Raw genomic sequence first — 22,009 nt, 5'->3', positions numbered from 1 at the left:
TGTCTCCACAAGGACTGTGTGGTGGTCACTCCTATCAATACTGTCACAGACAGTTGCATCTGTAACAGGTAGGTTGGTGAGGAGAAGGCTAAGCAGGTCTTGTTGGTTCCCTCACCACCTGTCGCAGGCTCAGTCTAGAAGCTAAGTCCTTCAGGGCAATGTCAGCTCAGTCAGTAGTGGTGCTACCTAGCCACTCTTGGTGAGGGATATTGAAGTCCCCTACCCAGAGTGCATTCTGTGTCCTTGCCACCTTCAGTGCTGTTACTCGACTAGTTTATGAGACAGCTGCCCCAATTTTGGTACAGGCCCCCAGATGTTAGTAAGGAGGACTTTGCAGAGTCGACAGGGCTGGTTTTGCCATTGTCATTTCTGGTGCCTAGGTTGATGCCGGGTGATCCATCCGGTTTAATTCATTTTTATAGGCCTTGTAGTGATTTTGATACAACTGAGTGGATGGCTAGGTCATTTCAGAGGGCATTTAAGAGTCTGCTGTGGATCTGAAGTCACATGGAGCCCAGACCAAGTAAGGATGGCAGGTTTCCTTCCCTAAAGGGCATTGGTGAGCCCCACATGGGTTTTTCGACAATTCTACCAAGACTAACTTTTTCATTAAATTCCAGATTTGTTAACTGAATTTAAATTCCACCAACTGCCATGATGGGATTCAAACCCATGTCCCCAGATTTCTGCTTTCTAGTCTGGTGACATTGTTACCACGCCATTGCTTCCCCAGAGTTCAGTCCTTAGTTCACTAACACATACTGGAGAGCTCACAATGGTCAGATAAAAATATTTTTTAAGAAGAAAATTTGTTTAAATTATAACTAAAACAGGATATCATTCAAATACAAATTCAAAATCTGAGAATTTCTAATTACAATTTGTTGTGATACACTTAACACAAAGTTCTCCAAATGTCTCTCAAGCTGCCCACAAACCAGTCAGTAATTGAATCATAGAAATTTACAGCACAGACAGAGGCTCTTCAGTCCACTGTATCTGTGCCAGCTCTTTGCTAAAGCAACACAAAATGAATTCTACATCCCCATTCCCCATAGCTCTGTTTTCTTCACTTCTTCAATTAATTATCCTATTTTCCCTTTAAAAAATTTACATAAAATAGGAGAAAGAATTTCCCTATCAGAGCAGAACTTAGTACAATTTAACAGCAAACATTAACCAGGAAATAATGCAATGTGTATCTAGGCAAACGCCCATGCAGATCATGGTTAGTTTGCTTAAAGTGGTACTAAGTCTACAGTGCCTATTTACTTATTGACTGAATTGTGATACTCAAGTGACAGATGGAAAGTTTCAGGTTAAGAGTGTTGTTTAAAGCTGCAAATAGAAAATCTCAGATGCTAAATTTGTATTCATAGGTCTTCCTCTTCTAGCTATATTTTATACTTAAATCTATATTTTCTTGTAGCAATTCAACCTATTTGTGCTTTAATTGGTGGAATTAATTATGCACCTTGTCGTCCAAGCAGGATAAGGGTTTTTTTTCATCCTAAGGTATTAAATATGTGAAAAAAATGTCAAGCATCAATTATGTTAACCAATAAAATATACATTTTAATAAAATCAGGAACAATCAGTCCATTATTTAACCAAAGTATATTAAGATAGGGTTTTCTCAGTCCATTCACGTGCACCTTCTCACAGTAGAAGTTAAGAACTTAATTCTCAGAGCAAGAAAAGGCCACTCGGCCCATCAATCCCATTCCATCCAGAATTCATGTTGGAACATTAGAAACAGAAGGAGGTCATTCAGCCCCTCAAGCCTGTTCCGACATTCAATTAGACCATGGATCATCTGTATCTCAAATCCATTTACCAGCTTTAGTTCCATATCCCTCAATACCCTTAGTAACAAAAATTTTTAAGTCTTGAAAGTTCCAACGGACCCAACAATACTGACAGCCTTTTGGGAGAGAAAGTGCTGGATTTCTATTGCTCTTTGCATGAAAAAGTGTTCCTGAATGGCAATTCCATTTTACACATCAGCCATCAATGGGCTTTTGAATGACATGATCAATTAGTGATACAGAGTATAACACACCCCTAATTGGCCATGTCACTCAAAAGTGAGGGCTGATCTGTAAAATGGAATTGTCATATAGTGGAGCAGGTGATAAGTATAGGGAGTTTTATTCTGCTCTTTTTCCTATGTCTGACAGAGGAGATTTGATGCTGTCAAAGAGTGTTAAATAGTGGAGAAATGTTCAATTCTCCAACATTAAAAACTTTCAATGTCCATAATTTAACTTGTCCGTTGCCAGATTTCTCCTTGGACAACGAGTGAGTTTACCACCAAAATTAAGCTCAATAAAATGAAGTGATTCTAACAAAGCTCTAATGTAGTAAATCTTCAGCCACTGCACTCCTGATAGAACATGTGCTGAGATCCTGTCATAACCTTATGATAAAATATTCTTTCTATAACTCAGCTTGTGAATTTCCAACCAGAACTATATGCTGTCATATTAGTACATGGATTTCCAAAGAAATAGTGACTTCTTATAGCCAGGCCTAAAGCTGTCACAGTTCATGATTAGCTACACAAGCCGAGATATGCTTTAGTCAGTAACCTGCTTAATGCACTGGGGACGAGGCCCCCATCACACCACGCTTCTCAACATAACCAGCCTGGTACTGGATTAAAAAGAATAGCAATGACTCCAGCTGAAATTAAACAATGCATTCCAGCTCTGTGGAGATATGACCTCTTAACCACATTTCTAGATTAGATCCAGAGAAAAGCATGTTTTCGATTAATTTTCACTTTTTGAGAAAGAAATTAAAAGAAGCAACCTAACTCCAATCACGGATCGGTAACCTAGAACATATACTCACTCTCTGAGTCATAATGCAGAAGTATAGGATCAGCTGCATATTCTCTAATTATTGCAGTTACCATGCTTGCCTCGATTCACTCAACAAATGCGCGCACACCTACTAAATGTTCTACCGTTTAATTTAAATACAAGTCTCTATAAATATTAGACAATGGTAACACGTCATACCTTGTAAACCTCCCCTATCTATTATGGAAGGTACTGTAGGAGTCTCAGATCTCGTGATCTAAAACATACAGAAACTTGGATGAGGTACATTTCTATAGTCTATTTATTATATTTCGAATGAAGTGATTATATTCAGATGAATGTACTTCCCTTAAGAAAAACATCTTAGTATTTGATCACTTTACATTTGTGATCAGCATTAGCTTAGTGACAATTGCGACAGAACTCAGTGATTCAAGAATGGGGATACTGCCCAGAATCCCTTGTCTCTGGTGCAGAACTTCACCACATAAGGGAAATTCAACTCCATATGCAAGACACCTTCAGTACTGTAAATTTCTACTCTTCATTCAGGAATAGGGTAAAACAAAGCTGCAAATCTAACATTTAAATCTCTGTGCAGCTCAAGCTTATGATTATCAATTCCATAATTTTAAATATATAATGATCAATTATATATTCTAACAGATTGATTCATTATAAGGTTTGACCTGCAACATTTCTGGATAATGTGTTTTCAATCTGTCACATGTATGGTAAAATGCGAGATCAAACTCAACAAACATTAAAATGGCATTTTTGTTAGAACAACAGCAACATCCTAGTTAATAAATACAGTTCCTTTAGTGTTGCTTTTATCAGTACAACAATACTAATCTCCTAAAGAACAGGATCTGCACCACACCTAAACCTGGCTCAATGTCAAAAACACTGTTCAGGTAATTTTCAGAGCAAATGTCAATGAAGGCTTGAGGTCATAGGAACCTTTATTTTAAACAAGGTTCCTCCATATTTTTAACAAAAGAGTGCCAACAATTTTCCAAGAATGGAGTCCTTTTGTGCATAATTGTATGTTTTTATTTCTGCCAATTTATGCGAATGCCATGCACATTTAACTGGACTCCAAAAACTTTGAGAAATAACTCCAAACAGCTAATTTCAGCTTTAAATCCTTGCATGCTTTCAGCTACCACTATAATGAAACTATTCTCATTGGAAGTAATTATCCCTTATTTTCTTTAGCGAGTGAAAGCACACAAATAACATAAGTTGTTGCCATGATAGAGCCAGAGGCTACGCAGAGGACATGCAACCTATCGTCGACAATCCCTCAATTCAAGGATGATGTCTACTCAGGGTTGCGAGTCTCTGCCATGGGTCTTTAGGCCAAATCTCGACTTGCAAATCTTTCGGCACGTGGGGCTGGACGTCTCACAAGGAAGTGGGACTCAGAGTGCAGGGTTTGCTTCCTTTTCCTTCCTTCTCTGCCACCACTTTGCCTCATCATTGAGACGCTGGGACTCAAATCTTAATTCAGGTTGATGGATAAGTTGTCACCACCTTAAACAATTGGTAGCAAGCTCCTCTTCCTGTCAATGCTGTTTCAAGGAGAGCTGCAGAGTGTCTTTGAGGAATTTTCTTTGTCCTCCTTAGAACGTTGGTCACTTATGAGTTGAGAAACCTGGTTTTTGGCCATCCACAGTGCCCAGTCCATCAAAGTTTATTTTTTACAGGAGTTTTGCTTGAATGTTTGTGGAGTCAGCTTCAAGAAGGACAGTAGTGTTTATTTGATGGTCCTCCCATTGAATCTGGCGGATGTGGTGGAGGCATTGCAGATGGAACCTCTCTTGCGTTCTTATGTATCACTGATACAGTCCAGATCTCACTGCAGTACAAAAGTATGGTGATGACAACTGTTCTGTGCACAAGGACTTTCATTGACTTGTGGAGGTCTTGTGAAACACTTGCTGCCGTAGTTTATAGAAGGCTGTGCTGGCGCAGCTGATCCAGTGTTGGATCGCCTCATCAATGGTGGCCTTTTGCAAGAGGTAGCTGCCAAGGTATAGGAAATGCTCAACATATTCCAGAGACTCTCCTTCAACATATATGGGAGGTGGAATATTTGGCTGACCAACTGTGGGATGATATATGAATTTTGTTTTGGCAACATTCAAGGGGAGGCCAAATTTCTTGTATGCAGAATTGAAGAGATCAAGAGTGACTTGCAAACCTGGTTCACAGTGGATAACAACACTGTAGTCATCCACAAACTGTAGACCATGTATATTTATGTTAGTCAGTTTAGTTTTGGCATGGAAGCAACTAATAGTTTTCCATCTAGACAATATTTAAGCTGACACCAAAGAGCAGTTGATCTTTAATGGGGTGAATAGCCATTGTCAGGTAGATTGTAAATGGAATGGGGGCTATCACACAGACTTGTTTGACCTCGGTCTGGATTTTGAAGGCGCCCGTTTCAGATCTCCCAAGACAGCTGCAAAAACATGATGAAGCAATTGCAAGATTGTGATGAAGTTTCTCGGACATCCAAATCTTTGGAGCACAATCTAGAGCCTCGCACTTTACTGAGTCAAACGTTTTGGTCAGGTTGATGAAGGCAATGAAGGACTCCTGGTAAAAGCAAAAAACTGCGGAACAGCACCTCATCTTCCGACTAGGCACTTTACAGCCTTCCGGACTGAATATTGAGTTCAACAATTTTAGATCATGAACTCTCTCCTCCATCCCCACTCCCTTTCTAATCCCCCCTTTTCCCAATAATTTATATAGATTTTTCTTTTCCCACCTATTTCCATTATTTTTAAATGTATTTCCATCCATTGTTTTATCTCTACCTTTTAGCCTGTTTCGATCCCTTCCCCCCATCCCGCCCCCACTAGGGCTATCTGTACCTTGCTCGTCCTGCTTTCTACCCTTAATGTCACCTATTAGCACATTCCTTAGATAATATCACCACCGTCAACACCTCTTTGTCCTTTTGTCTATGGCATCTTTTGGCAATCTCCACCTATCACTGGCCCTCTATCCAGTTCTACCTGTCCCACCCCCCCCTTAAACCAGCTTATATTTCACCTCTTTTCTATTTTTCCTTAGTTCTGTTGAAGGGTCATACGGACTCGAAATGTTAGCTGTGTTCCTCTCCGCAGATGGTGTCAGACCTGCTGAGTTTTTCCAGGTATTTTTATTTTTGTTAAGGGCTCCTGGTGTTGTTCTTTATACTTTTCTTGGCTTTGTCTGTTATGGTGGTGGTTCCTCTGGAAGGTTTAAAGCCACACTGTGTCTCTGGCAGGATTTGCTCAGACGCAGGGAATAAGCAATTTAGGAAAATGCATGTTAGGATTTTCCCTGCTATGAACAAGAAGGAAATACCATGATAAATCATGCTGTGGAAACTATCGCTCTTACTGAATAGTTACAATAATTGCATTCCTGAAGTGAGGGGAAGAGTTCTTTTTCCTCCCAAATCCGTATGACGAGTACATGGAGTCTGGAATATGAGCAATGGTCCACTGGCTTTGTAGACCCCACCTGGAATACCACTGAGGCCGCAGACTTTGTTGTTTTTCATCCATTTGAAGCTTGTTGCAGGTCTTCCATCAATGGTGATTCACCCATGGATTCTACCAAAGTGTGCTGGGTGATAGCCTGGAGTTGCCACTGGATTCATTGTTGGAGTTGTTGAAAATATTCTTTACATCATTGCTAGATGGTATTGTCATCCTTGAGGAGAAAAACACCATCCTGTGACCGAAGGAGACTTTGTCCATTTGACCTGAATCTATAGATAACCCTGGTGGCTTCAAAAGGCTTTGTAGGTCATGATGAAGCATATTGTTGGATCTTCAGCCTCTCTCTTCCCACCACCTGTCCTTTATTTTCCAGATTTGTCTCCGGGTGTCAGCTTCAAAATGTTGGAATGCTACCTTCTTGATTTGCAACCTTGAGCTGTTCTGTCGGGCAATGAAAGCTGCTCATTTTTGTTCCAGGAGTCACATATTTGAGCATCATTTTTGTCGAACCAGTCTTGGTAACGACGATACTCGAACCCAATGGTCTAGACACAGGAGTCTAGTATAGCTGACTTTGTTTTGATCCCACTGTTCTGGAATTGAGTTGGATGCATGAAGATTTTCCAGACTGGCTGTAAGCTATGCTTGGAACTCCTCTCTTCAGTCTGGCTGCTTTAGGGTAGAATTCCTCTTGGGCTTTTGAGCCATGCGGTGTCTTGGTGCTAGGTGGCTGTTCATCATCGATCAAGCAAGTTGATGATCTGTCCAGCAGGCATCATTCTTCCACATGGATCAAGTGATACAGACATCACTTAGATCTTTGACTCGAACAATGACATGAGCCAGGGGGTGCCAATGCTTTGATCTAGGATGCCTCCATATGGTTTTGCATTTGTCCTTTTGATGGAAGAAAGTCTTTGTTATAAGGCTATGCCGAGCACACTTTGCCAGCAGGAGGATGCCATTTGTTTAGGCTTTTCCTATCCCGTTTTTTCCCAATGGTTCCACTCCAGACATTGGAGTCATGGCCAATTCTTGCATTAAAGTCCCCCAGAAGGATGATCGTTTCCTCTTTTGGGATGGCAGTGAGGACTTCATCAATGTCAGAATAGAACTTTTCCTTAGCATTTTCATCAGAGTCAAGGGTTGGGACATAAGCGCTGATGATGGTGCCATATTGGTTAGGGCTAAGCTGCAGGTGAAGTGTCCTGAACCTTTCATTTATACAATTGGGGAGTTCTGGCAGTGCATCCAAGATCCTATTCTGGATGGCAAAACCAACTCCATGGGCACAAGGCTCACTGTCAGTCTTTCCTTTTCAATGGAAGGTGTACCCCTTGCATGTTTCTTCAGCTGCCCCTCTCCAGGAAGGCAAGTCTCACTGAGGGTGGCGATGTCAATTTGGAGTCTGGATCGCTCATGTGATATGATTGCAGTTTTTCTTTCTAGACAGTCGCCCTTGAGATTATCCATGAATGTTCTAACAATCCAAGTTATAAAATTTATAATTGTAAAATTTAAAGTTTTCTTTCTTTAACCACAAAGAAGATGTTCCCACAGAGTGTGGTTCCTCAGCCAGGAGGAAGTGGGACAGCCTATTTTTAGGGCCCCTTTTCTAGTCCCCTCCCCATTTGGGGTGAGCAGAGGGTATCCTAAAGAGGGCTGCTCATTCACAGATGCTGCTGCCCAGGGACACCTCTGTCCCAACACAGGTGTCCAAGGGCCTTCATGCATCTGCCGCCTGTGTGCAGATTCTTGACCAGGGACTCCCAGGTTCACAGCTCTGTCCCCATTGCCAATTCTCCATTGCCACAGGACTTGGAAAATGGCCCCTGGTAGAAGCCTATGAATGACTTTGTTTAACTTGGGGCCATGGGGCAGCATCATTGTCCACATGATCTTGAGTGGCTGATGATCAGATTTTGTTGAAGTGTCAAATCAAGGGGATTGGGGCCACCTTCACGCTGCAGCCTTCTTCCGCCTTTGCAGCTGGTGAAATACACAGTCTTCTTTCACCTGTTCTGTTGTTGAGGGCCAAGAGCAAGGAGCCCCTGACAGCATCGCTCAAAATGATTATCAGAGGTCACAAGTCTCCACCACATCAAGGTGGTAATCCACAGAGATCATCTAGAAACCCAGCCTGTTAAGGTGTACAGCAGAGAGAGAAAGTAGAAAATTTAAAACCCATCTATTGTGGGGAAGTTATTGGAATCTGAGTACAAAGTAACTTAGTTCTTAGTAAAATTTGAGCTGTTTAGAGTGGTATTTTTGTCTGAGTCAAAAGGTTTTGGGTTCAACTCCTGCTCAACAGACATGAGCACAAAAATCTAGGCTAACTTTCCAGTGCAGTACTGAGAGAACGCAGCACTATCAGAGGTGCCATCTTACAGATGACACTTTAAACTGAGGCCCTGTATGTTCCCTCAGGTGGCCATTAAAAGGTTTCATGAACCAGAGATTTCCCAGGTGTCTTGGACAATATTTATCTCTGTGTCAACATTATCAAAAAGACAGATTATCTGGTCATTATCACATTGCTGTTTATTAAGCATGCTCTATGGAAATAGGCTGCTGTGTTTCTTACATTACAACAGTGACTAAACTTCAAAAGTATTTCACTGGCTGTAAAACACTTAAGGGTGGTCCTCATGTTGTGAAAGGTGTCATATAAATGCAAGTCTTTCTTTCTTTATAGACAACTTTGCCAGTTAACATTGCTGACATTGTCAGTAGTGTAGTTGGAAGCATAAAATTACAAAGATACGTTGGTTGATTACATAAGTGGGCAAAACTGTGGCAGATGGAATTCAATGCTTAAATTAAGTGTGAAGTTATTCATTTCCAAATAAAAAAGAATAGATCTGAGTATTTTTTAAATAGTGAGAAGCTAGGGACAATGGAGAGCCAAAGAAATTTAGATGTCCATGTACACAGGCCACTAAAATATAGTGGACAAGTAAGAAGATGGACCAGAGCGGTAGTGGCAGGAGGAGCAGTGGCAGCATATATTCCATGAAAAAAATGTCAAGGAGTGACACAACAGGTCAGCGCGTAGGTGATTGGTTGATGAGTGTTGTCTTCTTTTTCTCTGTAAATTTGGATAGTGTGTTAAATTAAGAAATTTAGTTAGTGGTATAATAAATTTTAAGTTTGGTAAATTTTAAGTAGGTTTAAGTCTAAGTAAGTACTAAGTTTATCTCTGGCAAATTTAGAGAGTAGCGTAATAAATAGAGGCATAAAAGGGCATTTTGGTCCTGTTGAATGCACATCCTGTGCCATATGGCAATTCCAGGACACTGCTCATGTCCTGGACAAGTAATTGTGCAGGAAATGTCGGCAGGCGGAGGAACCTGAGCACCAGGTTTTGAAGTGCGTGCAACAGCTGGTGTCACTCTGGTGCATCTGCAAGGCTGAGAGCTACGCGGTCCGCAGGTGGTCACCCTAAGGAAGAGAGGCAGGCAGGGAGGAAACGGGTGACTGTCAGACTTTTAAGGAGGACCAGACATGTAGTGCATCTTGTTAACCACATCTGCCTTACCACCTTCAATGATTTGTACACATATATCCCCAGATCTCTGTTCCTGCACCCCCTTTAGAATTGTATTTTAGTTTATGTTCTCTCTCCTCATTCTTCCTATCAAAATGTATCACTTCACACTTCTCTGCATTAAGTCTCATCTGCCACACGCCTGCCCACTCCACCAGCCTATGTCCTCTTAAAACTAGCCTCCTCATAGTTCACAACATTATACTGGTAGTGATCAGAGTTTAGTTAGATGTAGCATAGTTATGGAAAAGGATAAAGATAGATCAAGAGGGAAGAGGTCAAATTTGATTAAGCTGCGATGTGATTTGGTAAAAGTGAATGGTAAACAGCTACTTGAAGGTAAATCAGTGTCAGAGCAGTGGAGGCATTCAGGAAGAAAATAGAGAAGTTTAGAACAAATATATTCCCACAAAGGAATTCCAAATCTAGACCCCCTCCCTGGATATCAAAAAGCATACACAGTTGGATAAGGGGAAAAAGGGAAACTTTTGTTGGAGCTCAATACTGCAGAAAGCCTAGACGAGTATAGGAAGTGCAGGGGTGAAATTAAAAAGGAAATTAGAGAAGAAAAGAGAGCATGAAAACAATATTGGGAAGTAAAATTGAAAAAATCCAAAGATGTTTTATAAATACACACAGAGCAAAAGGATTACAAAGGAAAGAGTAGACCCGATAAGAGATGTTGTTTGGAGGCGGAAGACACAGGCATGGCTCATACTGAATATTTTATGACTGTTTTCACAAAGGAGGATAATGAAGCTACATTGTAGTTAAGGAAGAGGAACATGAAATATTGGATGGGATAAGCATAGTAAGGGTGGAAATATTAAGCTGCTTACATCTTTGAAAGTGGATGACCAGGTTCCAATGAAATGGAAAAGCTGCTGAGAGAAGCAAGGGAAGAAATAACGGAGGCTCTGACCATCATTTTCCAATCCTCCCTGGCAACAAATATGATGGCAGAGGACTGCTAACTTTGTGCCATTGTCTAAAAAGGGAAGGCTACAGTAACTACACGCCAGTCAGCCTAACCGTGATGGTGGGAAAATTATTAGAAAAAATTTTGAAAAGGCAGCATATATCACCATTTAGGAAGGTACAGATTAATCAAGTACAGTCAGCATAGATTTATTAAGGAATGTTTGTGTCTGACCAACTGGATTGAATTTTTTGAGAAGGTAAGGAGAGTTGATGAGGGTAGCACATTTGATGTTGTCTACATGGATTTTGGAAAGCTTTTTGACAACGTCCCACAGCGCAGATTGTCAGAAAATTAGAAGCTCGTGGTATCCAAGAGAAGGTGGTGAGTTGGATCTAAAACTGACTCAGTGGTAGAAAGCAAAGGATGATGGCCGACAGGTGTTTTTGGGACTGGACAGTGGAGTTCCTTACGGTCTAGTACAGGGTCCCTTTCTCTCTGTGATGTAGAGGCATGTCTAAAATTTTGGGGATGATACGTAAATTGGCCATGTGGTTGACAGTGAGAAAGAAAGCTGTAGACTGCAGGAAAAGTGGGCAGAAATGTGACAATCAGAATTCAACCCAGAGAAGTGTGAGATAATGCATTTGTGGAGTGAAATCAAAACAAGGGACTGCACAATAAATGGCAAAATGCTTGAAAGTGTAGCGGAATAGACAGACCTTGTAGTGCGTGCCCACAGATCCCTGAAAGAAGGACAGGTACGTAAGGCAGTTAAGAAGGCAGACGGGACATTTTCCTTTATTGGCCAAGGCATAGGGTAAAAGAGCAGGGAGGTTATGTTAGAATTATATAAAACGCTAGTCAGACTGCAGTTAGAATACCACATGCAGTTCTGGTCACCACATTACAGAAAGAATGAGAAAGGGTACAGAGGAGATTTACAAGGGTGCTGCCAAGAAATGAGAATTTTAGTTATGAGAAAAGATTGGGTAGGCTGGGGTTGCTTTCTTTGAAACAGAAGAAGCTGGGAGAAGATTTAAAATAGATGGGCTTAGATAGAGTGAATAGGAAAGATATATTTCCCATAGCAGGTAGTTCAATAATCAGGGGACATAGATTTGAGGTAATGGGTAGAAGGATTAGAGGGGAGTTGAGATTTTTTTAACCTGGAATATTGTGGGGATTTGGAACTCTGTCTGAAAATCTGGTACAGGCAGAAATCCTCAGATCCATTTAAAAAACACTTGGATATGCACTTGAAGTACAGGGCTACGGACCAAGAACTGGAAAGTGGGATTAGTTCTTTTGGGCTCACTGACAAGATGGGCCAAATAGCTTCCTTCTGTACCATGAAGTTTCTATGTTTCTAAAAAATAATCAAAAAGGCTAATAAAACTTTAGCCTTTATATCTAGAGGACTAGATATAAAAGGATGCAAGTATTGCTACAGTTAGACAAAGCCCTGGGTGGACCATGTATGGGGTGTACAGTTTTAGGCAGCCTCCCTTAGAGCGGATATATTGGCTTTGAAGGAGTGCAGTGCAGACTTACCAGACTGTTACCAGGTCTCCCTTAATTCTATGTACATCCATCATTAGACAGGGTTGCACCTGCTAATGCATACCTGCACGGAGGTACAGCTTTAAGATGTAGATATGATCTGCTTAGTTTGAGCCCAGACAAATTGTGAATCTTTTAATTGTTAGATTGGTGCCAGCCAATCATTCCAATTACCCAAATCAACCAAACATTGCATACGGTGTCAGTTCCGAAGAAGAGTGATATTGGACTCAAAACGTTGACTCTTTTTCTCTCTCCACATATGCTGCCAGACCTGCTGAGTTTTCCCAGCACTTTTTGCTTTTATTTCTGATCTCCAGTATCCACAGTACTTTGCTTTTATATTGCATATGGTATACCTTCCAACATTGTTTGGATGCAGACCCAAGTAGTGATTAGTAAATTAGTGCTTCATTAAATGGCTGTGGACAATTATAGCAAGAGGACTCTATGGCCATTGTGTGGTCTTTATGCTTTCTTGCCAATAGAAGTCAGTGACCATGAGAAATGTGCAAATAAAGGCTGGTTATTTTGATTTTTGCCCTCATCAACCCATGGTGAATGGTAAACAGCTGACAAAAAGAACTTCCTCTCGTGGAATATTACTACGTGAAGATCTCTGAAGGCATTTTATTTTCACTCTTATTGCAGTTAAGTTGCCAAGTTGCAGCTGATGCTTGGAATGCAGTACAACTTTGCATTAAAAACAGAAAATAATGGAAATACTCAACTGGTCCTTCAGCATCAGAGAGGAGAAAAGATGGCTGAAGCACAGACACTGGGGACAAAGGCTATCCACTTCAGAAGCCCCTCCTATTCTCACTCTGAGCTTTGTCTCTTTGGTTTTCTAAGCTGTTCTAGCCAAATTCAGTGCAAAATTAAAGGCAGAGCTGCCATTATCTTCCCACAGTTCTCTCCTCTAAATATTATTAGGTATAATGTATGACTTAAGTTTAATTTTTATTTGTGGGTTAAGAAAGGTGGAACATGGTTCTAGTTTCATTTAGAGTTTTTGTGAGCTTGGTGCTGGGACGCCTGGAGGCCCCATTTGTATACATGCATTTTTAATGAGGTTATACAATCCTTGAAGTCAGAAATGGGTTACAAAGGGGTTAGTAGTTCAGTGAATTTAGGAAAAGAAAACAAAATAGAAAAAACTGTGCTGTTGCCTAGCGACAGGGGTCCAAGGAGACAAAGGGAAAGACAGAAGGGCAGTTCAGTCAGCGTGTGTATGCCAGAGAGTAACGGCAGAAATTCTAAGCTCTCTAGTAAGAAAGCCTGCTGAGGAACTGAGTTTAGGGAACTCATGTGTTTGCTCTGAAGTTGAAGTAATAGTGAGTCTGGATTGCTGTTTTTGGGTGTCTCAGGGAGATACGCCAGCTGGGGAAAATGCATCTAATGAATGCTCAGAAATCCACCGGAAGAAAACTATTTGCAACTGAACCAGCCTTGGTGTTGAGATGGTGGTAAATCTTCACTGGAATTTTTTGTCTATAATGGTATTGCTGGGATAAAAGAAATAGTGCAAGTTTGAATCATTTTCTGGTGTTTGTATTGAAATCTTTCCAACCTTTTTTGTCCAGCATAATTCATTTTTGTTTAATGATCGTTTTATTGTGTTAAGAGTACACAGATTCAAATTGAAAGGAAGTAAAACTGGAAATGAAGTAGAAAAGTAGCAAATGAAATTAGAAGGCAAGCGAAACAAGGATGAGCATCAACTAAGCTTAGAATACGGAATGTCAAAAAAACTAAGTTAAGGGCACTCTACCCAAACGTACACAGCATTCACAACAAGATAGTTGATTTAAAGGCACAAATGAGGTATATGGGTATGATCTAACTGCCATTACAGAAACTTGGCCACAGCGTGGCTAAGGCTGGGAACTGAATATTCAAGGATATTCAACATTTAGGAAGGACAGGCAAAAAGGATAAGGAGGTTGTGTTGCACTAAGATATGGATCAGTACATTAGTAAGGGAGGATCTCAAGTTGGAAGAATAAAATGTGGAATCTGTTTGGGTGGAGCTAAGAAACCAAGGGGAAGCAGGAGTTGTTTGCAGGCCTCCAAACTAGTGTGGAGCATGGTATTAATTTGGAGATTAGAGAAGCATGTAGTTTGGGTAATACAGTAATCATGACTTCAATCTGCATATAGACTGAGTAAACCTAATGAGCATTAATGCTGTGGAAGACAAGTTTCTGGAGTCCATTAGGGATGGTTTTCTAGAACAGTATGTTGAGGAACTAACTGGAGAACAGGCTATTTTAGATGCAGTATTATGTAACGAAAAGGGGCTAATTAATAATCTTGTTGTAAAAGAATCTTTAGGAATGAGTGACCATAATATGATAGAATTTTACATTACGTTTGAAAGTGAGGTAGTTCAATTTAAAGCCAGGTTTTAAATTTAAACCAAGGAAAATACGAAGGCATGAGGGACAACTTGGTTGAGGTGGATTGGGAAAATACAACAAAGGTACGACCGTACATAAGCAATGGATAGTCTTCAAAGAACTATTATATTGTTTACTGCAATTATACATTCCTTCAAGGCACAAAAACCCAAAAGAAATGTCAGTCAACCATGGCAAAGAAATTAAGGATTGTACAAGTTTAAAAGAAAGGGCCTATAAAGTTGCCAGAAATAGTAGTAAGCCTGAGGATTGGAAGCATTTTAGAATAAGCAAAGGGGAACCAAGGAACTGATAAAGAAAGGGAGAATAGGATATGGATGCAACCTAGTAAAAAAAACAAAAACAGACTGTAAATCTTCTATAGGTATGTAAAAAGGAAGCATTTGGCTAAGACAAATGTGGGTCCATTACAGGCAGAGTCAGGAGAATTCATAATGGGCAACAGAGAAATGGCAGAGAAACTAACTGATTACCTTTGTGTTTGCCTTTATTGAAGATGATACAAGAAATCCCAGAATTAGAGATCCAAAGGACTGAGGAACTGAAGGAGATTGCTATGAGTAAGAAGGTTGTATTGGAGAAATTGAGAATGGGACTGAAGGTTGATAAGTCCCCAAGACCTGATGTTCTATAAACTATGGAGATAGTGAATGCATTGGTGATCTCTTCCAAAATTCTACAGATTCTGGAATGGTTCCTGCAGATTGCAAATGTCACCCCATCATTTAAGAAGGGAGGAACAGAGATAAAGGGGAACTGCAAACCTGTTAGCCTTACATCGGTAGTAGGGAAAATGCTAGAATCTATTATAAAGGATGTGATAAATGGACACTTGAATAATAATGATCTGATTAGGCACAGTAAACATGGATTTATAAATGGGAAATTATGTTTGATGAACCTGGTGGGAGGTTTTTGAGGATGTTAATAACAAATTGATAAAGGGGAGTCAATGGACATAGTATAGTTGGATTTTCAGAAGGCTTTTGATAATTTTGTTAACCAACCTTCTGTGGGGGACTTTAAGGCACATGGGATAGGAGGTAATATACTGGCATGGATTAAGGATTGGTTAACAGGCACAAAACAGTAGGAATAGGTCATTTTTGCATTGGCAGGCTGTAATAAGTGGGGTACACAATGATCAGTACTTGAGCCCCAGCTGTACAAAATGTATATCAATGATTTGGATGTGGGGACCAAATGTAATATTTCCAAGTTCGCAGGTGACACAAGGCTAGGTGGAAATGTGTGTTGTGAGGAAGATGCAAAGCCGCTTCAAGAGGACACTCGGTGAGTGAGCAATAACATGGCAAATGGAATATCTGTCCCTCCCTTCTTAAATAGTGGAAAAATGAGGTTATCCACTCTGGTAGGAGGAACAGATGTGCAGAGTATTTCTTAAATGGTAAGAGATTAGAAACTGAAGATGTACAAAAAGGACTTGGGTGTCCTTGTCAATAAGTTAACATGCAGGTGTAGCAAGCAATTAGGAAGGCTAATGGTATGTTAGCCTTTAATCACAAGAGGATTTGAGTACAGCAGTAGTGAAGTCTTGCTTCAATTGTATAGAACCTTGGTTAGACCGCACCTGGAGTAGTGCGCGCGGTTTTGGTCCCCTCACTTTAGGAAGGATATTACTGCCATAGATGGAGTGCAACAAAGATTCACCAGACTTGTTCCTGGGATGAAAGGACTGTCCCATGAAAAGAGATTGGGGAAACTGGGCCTGTATTCTCTAGAGTTTCGAAGAAATGTGAGGTGATCTCATTGAAACCTACAAAATACTTAAAGTAATAGACAGGGTAGATGCAGATAAGATGATTCCCCTGGTTAGGGAGACTAGAAGGAGGGGACAATTTCAAAAATAATGGGGAAGCCACTTAGGACCAAGATGAGGAGAATTTTTTTTTTTTTTTACTCAGGGGGTTGTGAATCTTTGGAATTCTCTGCCCCAGAGGCTGTGGAAGCTCAGTATGTTCAAAGCAGAGATTGGCAGATTTCTAAATACCAATGACAAAGGGATATAGAGATAGTATGGGGAAAAAGGCATTGGAAGTGGATGATCAGATGATCAGCTGTGATCGTACTGAATGGTACAGCAGGTTCAATGGGCTGAATGACCCGCTCCTGCTCCTATGTTCCTATGTATAGTCTCGGGGAAAAATGTGTTCCCTGTACCACATCCTACAATTCCTGAGAAGTTATGTTCTTCTCTCACCAGGTGAGTATAGCTAGGATTATTTTATTTCATACCAACTGATGAGGGGCTAAATGAACAGACTTGCTAGATGCTTTATTTGCTTGTCAGCCCCATGAACCAGGCATTCACTGTATTATTCTGGTAAATAATCCTACAACAAATGAATGCAGTTCTAGGATTATCCACTCTAAAAGAGACCATTTTAACACATCACATGATTTCCCATTATGTGTAACCATTGTCTTCAAATATATTTGTGCAATAGCATACATCACTGACAATGATTACTGCGTACTGTCGTGCATTTTTGTTACTGGAGTAGCAACCTTGAAGGAAAGAGTTCAATTCTCAGCAAATTTTGAAACCGAATTCAATAAATATTTATAGACTAGTACCATAAATATGACCGAAGTTCCCAGACTATCAAAAACTTTAACTGGTTCATTAATGTCCTCCAGAGAAGGAAATCTGCCACTTCTACCTACACTTGAAAGAAAGAGGCTTGCACTGATGTAGCATCTTTCATAACCTCAATTCCCAAAACACTTTACATCCAATGAAGTACTTTGAAAGTGTAGTCACTGTTGGAATATAGGACAAATGACAACCATCTGTGCATGCTCCCACAAACAACAATGTGATAATGACCACAAAATCAGTTTTAGTGGAGGTGGAAGGAATAAATAATTGGCCAGGATATCAGGAATAATTCCCTTGCTCTGCTTTAATAGATTGCCATGAGATCTTTTATGTTCACTTGAGAACAAACAGTCTTGGTTCAATGCCTCATCTGAAAGTGCAGTGGAGGGCCAGCCTAGATTTGTACTCAAGTCTCGGCAGTTGGACTTGAATCCATAAATTTGACAGTGCAAAGAATGCTACCAACTGAGCCTCAGAGGGCATTTGATTCCAAACTCAAGATACTCTCCCTTAGTGTTCTGTGTAAAGCAATCAAATTACATAGACTGAAGCACTGTAGTTTGAGAAGGCCCACTAGCATTTCAGATCAACTAAGGATTGGCAATAAATGTGGCTTTGCCAATGTTATCCAAACACCAATGTATTTTAGGGTATTGCATTCATGGACTTTATTTACACTTATACAAATTCAATTGCATTACCATCACTGAATCCCCCACAAACAACATCCTCAGGGTTACCATTGAACAGAAACTGGACTGGACTAGCCATGTAAATACTGTGGCTACAAGAGCAAGTCAGAGACTAGAAATCCTGCAGTGAGTAACTCACCTCCCGACTTCCCAAAGCCTATCCACCACCTACAAGGAGTGTGATGGAATACTCTCCACTTCCCTGGATGAGTGCAGTTCCAACAACATTCAAGAAGCTTGACACCATCCAGGGCAAAGCCGCCATCTTGATTGGCACCCCATTCACAAACATTCACTCCCTCCACCACCAACACACAGTAGCAGCAGTGTGTACCATCTACAAGATACACTGCAGCAACTCACCAAGGCTCCTTAGATAGCACCTTCCAAGCTCACAACCTCTACTATCTGGAAGGACAAGGACAGCAGGCACATGAGAACACCACCACTTGGAAGTTCCCTTCTAAGCCGCTCACAGTCCTGACATGGAAATATATCGCTGTAGCCACCGTCACTGTGTCAAAATCCTGGAACTCCCTCCCTAAGAGCACTGTGGGTGTACCTACACCACATGGAATACAGCAGTTCACGGCAACAGCTCACCAGCACAAGGACAACTGGGTATGGACAATAAATGCTGGCATAACCAGCAACACCCACATCCCATGAATGATTGTTTCAAAAAAGCAAAACACAGCAGATGCAGGAAATCTGAAATAAAAACAAAATGCTGGAAACACTCAGGTCAGCAACATCTGCGGAGATAAACAGTTAACCTTTTGGGTTGATGATCCTTCATCTTGATGAATATACAAGGTTCAGTATATTGTAAGCAAATTACACATTCAATGCAGGATATTGTACCAAAGCATAGAGTGATGTGTGTAATTCCTTACGAGAAATTCATAATTCTAGCCATGCCATCAGGAAAGGCAAAATGTGGACTAGGCTCAATCTGTACTTGCTGTACCAAGCTCATACTAAATTACAAAAAAGATGGATGACCTCTGATTGACAGCTCCAATAAAAAGGATGTAGGTCTAATTAAGTTAATGAGAATTGTTGAGAAGCTCTCGAGCAGCAGTCGAACCTGAAATTTTACGTTACTTTAGGGATGAGAGCAGCAATTTACATTATTTTTTAATAACCGCAGAGGAGACTTTCAAGGAAGGCCTGAGGGAAGGGAGAATACTGTGTACTGCAGACACTCTGCCTGGCATCAATACTCCGCTATATCTCAATGCCTTAAGAATTACCTTAGCTTTTAAATTTCACAGCATTTACTAAATAAGATATTTTATTAACAGGACCGAATTATCTTGATTTCTGGAAGGGAAGCCTTTTATATCTAAATACATCAGTCTCTGACAAGCTCAATATTTTGCAGGACCTCAAAACTATGAAACTCTTTATCTCCCTCATTTACCCCTTCTTATCCACAGGCAATTGAACCCAAGCTTGGCATGACCAAATCAGTAGTGACTTATCTTGTATTCTCTCCTGTCCTTTACAATGTTGCTGGCTTCCTGTACAATGGGTCTTCGTCCTTCAATTTTATAATTTAAAGAAATGAGGTTTTCATGATATAGTGATATGGACAGAACAGTGTTGATGTCTGAACATTGCACAAGATTCACCAAAGGGAAACATGCACAACTTTACTCCCTCAGTTATGCACATCTTTGAAAATGTACAGCATCCAGGTCTTTGGTGGGGGTGGGGGTGGGGGGGGGCTAAGACTGCTTACAGATACTACTGTTGTGACACAGAAGAAAATTTTAAAAAGAACACAAGAAAAAAACAATACACTTCTTTGCAAAGAAAAAACAGTGGGGGTGTAGACAGTCAGGTTCCACAAAATTACATACAATCACAACAGTCAAACTCTAGGGAGAGTTCAAATAACAAAGTACCCTGTTTTGAGGTGAACAAAGTTACATAATGATTTCTCCAAAATCAGCCCAGTCTGTGCAATAAAAGAAAGCATTTTTAAAAAGTGTATGCCACACCAATCACATCCTCCCTACCCTGCTATTGTGTAATGTAGTTTTTACCATGGTGGATAAATAATTATTTTTTATAAAAAATGATTTTACTTCAATAAGAATTACACCTCATAACATGAAGTACGAATATCCAACAGCGAACTTAAGGAAAACTTCTGGTTCCTTCAAAACTTGGGTTTATTCCATTATCAGAAATATTTTAAGTACTGTAAAACTCCTGAATGTTGCAACTAAAATAACCATAAATGGGGCTGAGTTTGTAGAATTGAATCTACTGCTTCCAGCTATACTTTGTCAGATATCTGTACAATAATTGTTTTTACAAGCCCAACATGGCCATGAGAATAGAAAAAAAAACCAGGAAAAATAACCACTGTGGAGAGAGAAAAACAGTTAACGTTTCGAGTCCGTCTGACCCTTCTTCAGGGTGAAGGCCCGTTGTACAGGAAGTCAGCTCTGAAGAAGGGTCATGCGGACTCGAAACGTTAACTTTGTTTTTCTCTCTCCACAGATGCTGTCAGACCTGCTGAGTTTTTCCTGCATTTTCTGTTTTTGTTTCAGACTTCCAGCATCCGCAGCATTTTGCTTTTATCTTGAATGGAAGCGCTTCATCCATTCACTATACTGCCCAAATAAAACGTAAACGAGCTTTGTCACATGACAGTAGTATTTTTGTTTTTGCTTTCATTCAAGGTTCTCTTCCCATGACAAGTCTCCGTACTGAACAAATTAGAAAAATAAGTGAAGAGCAAGTTAAATACTTTCAGAGAAAGCTCCATCAGGAGGAGGCTGAAATGCAGAGGGTCAACGCAATGCCTAACAAACTTGTAACTACCCACATGGAGAGTAGGAATCGCTCACATGGAGAGTAGGAATCGCTCACAGTTTGCCTTTTAACATCTGCTATTTTTAGTTACAGCCATTGTTCATGTTTTCAACAACACGGTACTTCTTTACAATCAAGTCCCAAAATCTTCAATGACTTTTAAGGACAAACAATTGTCTTCGTGACTTCTAATTAGATCGGAAAAGTTAGTCAGGTCCCATTGCGACGGATTAATGTCCTGCGCGACATCTTTGCAGTCCCCAAGTCTCTGCTCATGATATAAACAGACATGAACAGATATAAACAGCATGTTACAAACATGCTGCACCATCAGGATCCCCACAGACGCAGGATGAAGAGCCGATTACTAACCTCCTGACTGCTCGGAAGGTTACCCACACTCCTATACAGTTCCCTACAGGGCGGGTGACCCTCAACTCGAGCCCCAGCTCTAGGCCGATATTTCAGGCTTTTGTACCGCACAGACAGGGAAGGGTCTCCGACCCCCAGACTCACTAACCTGTCTTACTCCCAGGAACAGTACGGCTAAGAAGAGGGGGGCTCGGAGCCGCCAGGGCCTAGCCATGGCATGGCCGACACACTCGCTCAGTGGAAGGGTGCGTGCTGAGGAAAAGCCGCCGATCCCCAGATTTGCTTCATCGCTCCCGCTTCGGCCGCCAGTGGACAACCCGCAACGCGAGCTCACACTTCCGGTCCGAGTAGGGCAGGCGTAACGCCCCGGGGACCCGCTGATTGGCTGAAAAACCAGGAACTCAGGCAGGGGGGTAATGATTGGGTAGGGCATCCACGTGACTACAGGTCAACGACACAAATCCACCAATGAAACAAGGGAAGTAGTGATTGGTTAGAGTGCATAGGTGGTCTTTCGAAATTCTGCAAATCAGAAGCCGTAGTGGTGGGGGTGGGGCCTCGGTGGTGGGGGCGGGTCCTGTTAAAGTGAAAGTGACAGCTCTGACACGTGGAGCTGTTTTGTTTGTAAATGTTGGAGAGACAGAGACTCTGGTAACTTCCTGTTCCGGAAGTATGCTGATTGAACGAAATAGTTTGCACAAACA

At 40.9% G+C, this 22,009-nt stretch overlaps 1 protein-coding gene across 2 annotated transcripts in view; it reads right to left on the bottom strand.

Moving 5' to 3' along the window:
• ern2 (endoplasmic reticulum to nucleus signaling 2) overlaps window positions 1-21,644 on the bottom strand; it is an 82,147-nt gene extending 60,503 nt beyond the window's left edge. For both annotated transcript variants that reach the window (XM_078558453.1, XM_078558452.1), the window contains exon 1: window positions 21,454-21,644. In XM_078558453.1, the coding sequence (XP_078414579.1) occupies window positions 21,454-21,519 (66 nt within the window). In that variant the 5' untranslated portion in view covers window positions 21,520-21,644. The remainder of the gene's footprint in view (window positions 1-21,453) is intronic.
• Window positions 21,645-22,009: the final 365 nt, after the last annotated feature.

This window comes from Cetorhinus maximus, chromosome 15 (genome assembly GCF_964194155.1).
Source record: "Cetorhinus maximus chromosome 15, sCetMax3.hap1.1, whole genome shotgun sequence".
NCBI classification, from domain to species: domain Eukaryota; kingdom Metazoa; phylum Chordata; class Chondrichthyes; order Lamniformes; family Cetorhinidae; genus Cetorhinus; species Cetorhinus maximus.
The sequence above is the reverse complement of the archived record's forward strand: the minus strand, read 5'-3'. Positions and strand labels throughout refer to the sequence as shown.